Source organism: Galeopterus variegatus, unplaced genomic scaffold (genome assembly GCF_000696425.1).
Source record: "Galeopterus variegatus unplaced genomic scaffold, G_variegatus-3.0.2 Scaffold1504, whole genome shotgun sequence".
Taxonomy (NCBI): Eukaryota; Metazoa; Chordata; class Mammalia; order Dermoptera; family Cynocephalidae; genus Galeopterus; species Galeopterus variegatus.
The window spans coordinates 53,457-61,136 of record NW_007727615.1 but is presented as its reverse complement, the minus strand read 5'-3'; the positions used below and the strand labels follow the sequence as shown (position 1 = coordinate 61,136).

The 7,680-nt window shown below is 49.5% G+C and overlaps 2 protein-coding genes across 2 annotated transcripts in view; one reads left to right on the top strand and one right to left on the bottom strand.

Annotated features, from left to right (window-relative positions):
• The window catches only part of SYN1 (synapsin I), a 45,028-nt gene that overhangs the window by 23,720 nt on the left and 13,628 nt on the right, over positions 1 to 7,680 (top strand). The gene's annotated exons all lie outside the window — the stretch shown is intronic.
• The window catches only part of TIMP1 (TIMP metallopeptidase inhibitor 1), a 4,460-nt gene continuing 4,053 nt past the window's right edge, over positions 7,274 to 7,680 (bottom strand). Inside the window, exon 6 of the mRNA XM_008577375.1 lies at positions 7,274 to 7,553. Coding sequence (XP_008575597.1) covers positions 7,383 to 7,553 — 171 coding nt within the window. The 3' untranslated portion in view covers positions 7,274 to 7,382. The remainder of the gene's footprint in view (positions 7,554 to 7,680) is intronic.

Below are 7,680 nucleotides of genomic sequence, written 5' to 3'. Positions count from 1 at the left end.
CCGCAGTAAGGGAATCTCAACCCTTGGCTTGGTGTTGTCAGCACCACGCTCTGCCAGTGAGCCAACCGGCCATCCCTATATAGGATCTGAACCCGGGGCCTTGGTGTTATCAGCACCACACTCTCCCGAGTGAGCCACAGGCCGGCCCTAATTTTATATTTTTAAATGTAAAACATTAGCATGGTTCCAAAAATCAAAATATAAAAAGGCATGCACAGATAAAATTGAAAACCTAGATGAAAATGGGTAATTTCCTAGGGAAACACAGTTTATAAAAGTTGATGCCATTAGAGCATAACAGACCAATTTCCATAAATGAAACAGAGAAAGTTACTAAGGAACTACCCTATAAAAAAACATCTGATTCATATATGATTTCACAAGGGAATTCTACTGAACTGTTAGAGACCAGTTAATCCCAATGCCACATAAATTGTTCCAGAGAATAGAAAATAAAGAGAAACTTTCACGTTATTTTTTTAAAGCAACTATAACATTGATAGCATGAAACAGCTTTTTGTGACAGCTACAATCTCACTAGACAATAGGAATTTTCAGCTCCATTATAATCTTATGGGACCACCATCATATATATGGTCCATCATTGACCAAAATGTCGTTATGCAGTGCATGACTGTACTAAAATTTCATATATGTGTGGGGCAGGTTCTGGACTCTCTGTTCTTTTCCACTGGTCACTTTCTTTATACCTGCACCAATGTCACACTATCTTAATGACATTTTCTCATTAATTCCTCATATCCACTAGGGCAGTCACATCTCCTGGCTGTTCTGTAGCTGTGTAGAGACTGTTTTTGTCAGGGACAGAGAAAACAGGACTTCAGAGGCCAAGAAGAAGACAGAATTAATGGTGGGTGTGGCAGAGGCATTGGACTCCCCACCGGCCAGCTTGCCACCCCTATTTCCCCTTTTGTCCCCCACCCCACTGTGCAGCATGGAGGGGCAAAAGCTAGGCCTGGATTTGGAGGAGCAGTCTTCCCCCAGCCTGTACTTTGAAGCTTTGCTGAGATGCCCAGCCTCCATCATGAGGTGGGAGACTCTGGCTCTGACACCCCATCTATCCCCATCCAGGTTGTAGGCTGCCAGGCATCCTTGCTGGGGGCCAGCTCAGTTGTGTCTAAATAGTTACCAAAGGTGGGGGGTGGAGAGACATGAGAAGAACGTGTTAAGCACAGTTTAACTTCATTCCCGCTTCCCTAGCCTGTGATCCACTCATGTCAGCCTGATCCTTCAGACCTTGGGTGGGGTGTGTGTGTGCTCAGAGAAGCACGGGCTCCAGGGATACTGTGCAAGGTTGGGATTTGCAGGGGAGGAGGGGAGCCCCTGGAGGTGGTTGAGGCACAGCCTCCCTTGCATGCTTTTCCTCATAGTTTCCACTCCTAAAAGAGAAAGGCAGCGGGAACTAAGGCCATGGAACAGGGAGGCTACGCAGGGAATAGTAAAGGGAATCACAAGCAGAGAGAGAGCAGTGAGGCGTGGGGAGCAGGGAGCTGGGGCGGGGCAGGGATTGAGAGTAGGGAACCTGCAGCAGGAGAGGGGCAGGAAGGAGGGAGCAGGGAAGGGGGCATGGAAGAGGAAGTAGGAACAGCCAGGGGAGCAGGGCACAGTGGCATCCTTTCCTGTAGATAATCAGGAAGCCGTTTCTAGGCTCCACTCCCGCAGCTCCTTCGAAGGATACACCCCTCACCTCATGAAGTGCACATTACCATCTCCTAAAATCCTGGAGGGGACAGAGGCCGTGCCCTGAGGGTCAGTGTAATGTGACCAGATGTCCCTTGGCTAGGCCATAACTGTGATCCCCATGTGGCCAGTTCCAAAGATTCAAGACACTATGAGTTGGGAATAGAATTTGCTGTGATGGTCCGAAATTGGGAATACAGTATCCTGGGGCCAGGGGGCACTTGGTGGGGAGAATGCCCCTGCGACAGGGATTCTTTGTTCCAGGGCTGGTGTGAAGGGAGGCCTGAGGGTGAAAAGTCCATACGGGGTGTGGACAGGTTTGGCTGAACTGCAATGAGAAATTCCTAAAGGGGAGCCTCTCCTCATGGGTGTCAACACAGTTTTTCTTGCTCTTTATTTTGGGGGGCTGCAGGACCCCGTTAGGAGCCTTAATTGTCTGTGAGGCAGAAAAGAGAGGGGACACTGGGACTGAGGAGCATTTATGGGGTGAGGAGCTGGAGTCTAAGTATCACATCAATAGCTTTTGGGTCTCAGAGACCTACCCTGTTCCTTCAGGCAGAGCAGGATCAGGGCCTTGTATTTCGGTGGGGAGACAGGCATGGGGTAGAGGTAGGCAGGGTATGCTGGTGACTTTGAAATACTGCTGCATTGTATCAGTGAGGAGCATGAGCTGCAGGAATTCAGCCACGAGGACCAGGGGTGGGAGAAATGTGTCAGGGGACCCGTTTGAGTTCAGGCATTCAAGATTTTCCTCATCCCCAGGACTCCTGAAAGCACATTTGCAGAGCTCCTCTCCTCGCTCTACCACCTCAGGTGGCTTTGTCCATCCTTCTGTAACCTCCCTGTGAGCCCCCTGTGGAGGCCCCTCTGAGGTCTTCTGAGACACTTACCCATGCTCACACTTAGCCATGTCTGAGTTACAATGAACAGTGTGGAGGTGTGAATGACCTGCCCAAGGTCACATACAGTGCCAGGAGCAAAGCAGGGGCCAGCAGGAAGGTGGGATTCATGGCAGGAGCCTGAGGGACATGGGAGGGGTCAAAGCATGACATTTCCCCGGCCCAGTTCACCCCCAATCAAGAGAGGATTTGGGAGTGTCTACCTAACACTATTGCTTTTTAGGGGCTTGGGGTCAGGGGGAGGCTCCCATGGCCTGGTGGGGGAAAGGACGCTGAGTTGGGGGCCTGCCTCCATCAGGCAGAGCTGTAGCTCTCCACAAAGATTCAGCAGGAGGCCCAAGCTCAGTAGAGGGTACATAGCAACGACAGGGAGATGCAGCCCGGGAACCCCTTCCCATGTGAACCGCACGCTCTACTTCACTCTCTCCACACATCATCCCGCCAGCCTTCTACTGGGGTGGGGAATTGATAGTTGGGGAGTGTGTCTAGGGCTCTAAGAACTTCTCATGTAGACTTTCAACCAATCTTCTTTTTTAAAACTCAGGCTTTACCCCCACATCCAGAGAGAGCTTGTGCCCTCATCCTTTCCTTTGGTGGGGGGCTCGACACTGCAACTGGGCTTGGTCCCCAGATTTCACCACTGCTGGCCCAGGAGGTGTCCAGAGCTGGGTACTGAGATGCAGGTGTCAGTCAACATTAATAAAAATGAAGGGCTGGCCGGCCCGGTGGCGCACTGCTACAGTGCGCTGCTTGGGAGCGTGGCGGCGCTCCCGCCGAGGGTTCGGATCCCACATACAGACCGGTTCCGCTCACTGGCTGAGCGAGGGGCGGGCGCAGCACCAAGGGTTGCGATCCCGTTGCCGGTCCCAGTCCGGTACGGGCGCGACACCGAGGGTTGCGGTCTGTTGCCGGACACGAAAAAAGACAAAAAGGAAAAAAAAAAAATGAAGGGCTGGTCTTATATAAATTGACCTCTGCATATGTCATTGGGTAGTGGGGACAGGTTTCACCATATGGGGTAATATTTTGAGAGTTGTTCTAACAGGGGGATTTTCCAACTGGAAATATCCAAAGATGGAGAAATGTGTCAATGGGGGATCAATCAATAGGGAGTATATGGATGGGTGGGTTTTTATGAAAGGAAAGACTTTCAAGCAGGCTTATCGGTGAGATAGATATCAATGGTAGGTATTTCTGAATGGGAAGATTTGACAAGAGGGCTTATCAGTGACAGCATTTTGTCCCTCTCTCTTTTTTTTTTTGGTGGCTGGCCAGTACAGGGATTGAACCCTGGACCTTGGTGTTATCGGTACCACATTCTAACCAACCGAGCTAACCAGCCTGCCTAGTGAGAGCATTTTGATGGGCACGTCTAAATAGGGAGATTCATCATTCCTAGTAGACAAGGGAGATATACACCAGTGGTCGAGACGTGTGAATGGGAAGATTTGCCAGTAAAGATTGTTAGTGGGAATTATGTCAGAAAGATATTTATGAATAGAGAGATTTGTCAACTGGGGATATGCCAATGGACGGGTAGTTATGATGAAAGATATTTGTCACTGGAGTCCATCAGCAGGCAATAGATTGCTGCTGGGTATTTGTGAATGGGGAGATTTGTCAATGGGGGTGATCAATGGGGAGATGTTCATGGAATATTTATGAATAAGATATTCTGGACTGGCTGGTTAGCTCAGTTGGTTACAGCATGGTGTTATAACACCAAACAGGTTAAGGGTTCAGATTCCCATACTGGCCAGCTGCCAAAAAAAAAAAAATTCTTAGTGGGGTATTTGTGAAAAAGGGGATTTGTCACAGTGAGGAGAAGGGACTTTTCAAAGGAAGGATTTACCAAGGGCTTGGGGATTTGTCATCTGTAGTCTTGGCAATAGCAAAGAATTATAAATGTGGGGATTCGTCCACAGTGAGAGCGGCATGGTTGCGAACGTTATCACTGAGGAGGGGATGATTTTCCTTAGAAGTCTTTGAAAAGTTATGAATTAAATTATAGTTACCCAAACTACTACTGATAACTACTACTTATAAGTGCTATTTGCCTAGTCCTGTCCCAGGCACTTCACATGTACCACCTCACTTAATATGCACATTGTCCCTGTTGAGTTAGACAATCTTTTCATCCCTACTTTACAAATGTGGAAACGGAAGTGCAGAAAGGTAATATGATTTCCCCAAGGACACACGGAGCTAGGACATGGAAGGGGCAGGATTTTATTGTTATGAGAGTTTTATGTATTTGGCCCGAAAAATATCCAAGGGTTGAATACATCCAGTAACCATCCTCCAACCCTAGCACAGACCTCTGAAGGGTTCCGGGTAGGGGCTGTAATGCTCATATTTTAGGGAGAAGGACTGAGGCTCGGGTGAGGGAAGGGCCGTTCCCCAGGCTACCCACTGACCGGGCCCCACGCTGCAACCTCGTGCGCTGTGACCCCACGTGCTTCCTCTCAGCCGTCAGTCTCTCCCGAACAGAGATGCATACAGACACACTGAGTGCTGGGGTGAGGGCATTCGCTTTATTCACTTCAGTGGATTTTCTAGAAGAGTGATGAGGGGGACGGTGATCTCAGAACTACAGATACTACCAGGTGCTCATGCTAAGTCTCCAAGGGAGGTGGCCTTGGATGCTGTTCTGGACTGTGCATTACCTGAGGTATTGGTCATCTGTGTCCATGTCACATGGAATCTTGGTCCAGGGCCCATGTGCAGGGTGCACAGGTCAGCAAGAGAATGGCCTCCACACTGAGATCCATCCTTCTCCGGTCTATTAGTCTGTTTTCTGTTGATTATAAGAGAATACCTGAAACTGGGTGAATTATAAAAGAACAGGATTTATTTCTTACAGTGTTGGAGGCCGGGAAGTCCAAGGTCAAGAGGGTGCATCTGGTGAGGCCCTTCTTCCTGGTGGGGACTTTCTACAGATACCTGGCAACACAGGGTATCACATAGCGAGGGCTGAGCAAGAGCACCCACTAACATGCTTCTTCCTGTCCTTATAAAGCCATGAGTGCCACTCCCATGATAACCCACTTATCCATTAACCCATTAGTTTATTAATCCACGAGTGGATTAATCCATTCATGAGGGCTCTGATCCAATCACCTCCCAAAGGCCCCACCTTTCAAATACCATAGTCTGAATTCCCACCCTCTTAACACCGTTACAATAGGGATCAAGCTTCAATGAGTTTTGGGGGGACATTCAAACCATAGCACCCTGCCACCTTCTATTTTACCTTCCTGAGGGGTTAGAAAAGCTGAGGTCTCAGGGAATGGGCCCTGAGTTCAGGGAACAGCTTAAGAGCACAGGCAGCTGATACTAGGGTGTGGTGAGTTGTCAGGAGCTGCCAAACTCTTGGAGGTAGCTGAGGGAATAGCAACAAGGTCACCAGGGCCAAACCAGGACCCAGGCCCTTCCCCTACAGTTGTACCCATTAGCAAAGGTTGCCATTCATCCCTTTTGGTGGACAGAGTTCGACCCTTCCAGGGCATAACCGAGATGGCGATGTTGATGTAGAAATTGTTGTCGTGGTGGGTATTCCCCGCTCAGGTGGATAAGTATTGGGTGCTCAAAAATTGCCCATCCTGATCTGGGACATAATGTGGGACCTGGGGGAACCTCCTGGAGTCAAAAGGCTCTGAGACAGAAACACAGAGGATCCAGGGGACAACTCTTGGTGACCTAGAATGCTCTGGAGGAGACCTGGGTTCTTATTGGTAGAAGCAGTGGAGAGTCTGAGTTGGGGAATTGGGGGGTTCTTTTCTTCACCAAAGAAGATATATTGGAGCCTTTTCCAAGCAGATTCAGGTCAACAGGACACTTAGGTGTTCTACTGAATGTTTGCACCCATCTGCAATTCTGGTTCCTAGGAGCTTTGCTTGAGCCAGGGCCTTTGGAGTATAAGGGGCAAGAGCCAGGGACTGGGAAGGGCCCTGAGGGGCCTGGGTTCAGGAGTGTTTGGAGCATCTCTTGCTCAGGTTTTATGAAGATGAGCCAGAAAGGTGAGGGTCAGGTCTTGAGACCCCAGTTTGGGTGAGGGAACAGCTGAGTAGGGGAGGTGTGTGGAGGGTGTAGGCTGGCGTACCTGGTTGTTCTTGATTTTGAGCCCTACCTGCATTTCATTGCTGTCAATGTTTCCTTCAGAGTTGGTCAGAGTGGGAGGAGGAGAGTTGGGGGAAAAGGAGGGCAGAGCTTGGGGATTTCCACATCAGACCTTCTCCCCATCCCACCTCTCCAAGGGTGAGGACAGTAACACCTGCAGGTTTCAGTGGGGTGTCCTCACTGGACAGCATCAGGACAATGCCTCAGGCGATGAGGAGAGCTGTTTGCCATTTGTCAATGAGTTTGTCAACTGGCAACATAGAGGAATTTGCCAGTGAGGTAGTGATTTGTCAGCAGTGGGGTAGTGAGTCCTGGGCAAATAAGAATTGTAAGTTAGTACAGAAAAATGTTTTAAAGTATTGAGTAGAGAAATTATTCAAAAAGTTATAGTTGATAGAGCAGGTTAAATGACCATTACTGATGTCGCAGATGACCAGCACTAATGCCAGTGTCCAGAACGCATCCCTAACCCCCTTAGCATTGCTCCCATGGTGCTCCCACCAGGTCGTCAGTGACATGGGTTTGTTCCCAAAGCATTACACCAGGACAGTGTCTGCTGGGTGGTAGTTCTTTATTTCGTCATCTGGGAGAAAGAAAGACGGGAGCGGGAAGGGACCAAACGCTATGCAGGCTTCAGCTTCCATGGGGGGCATGGGGCAGGATTCAGGCCCCCTGGTACCGCAGGGATTTCCAGGTACACATCCCTGGCTTCTCTGGCAGGCAGGCAAGGTGGCGGCTCTGGAAGCCCTTCTCAGAGCCCTGGAGGAGCTGGTCAGTCCACAAGCAATGAGTGTTATTCTCCAGTACACAGGGGATGGATGAGCAGGGAAACACCTGGAGGGGAGGAGGGAGGCACACCTAAGGGCTTCTCCTCTTACCCCTACCGCCCCTGTGGAGCAGAACTTCCCCTCCTCAGCTTTCTTCTTCTTCTTCTATTTTTTTTTTTTTTTTTTTTTTTTGC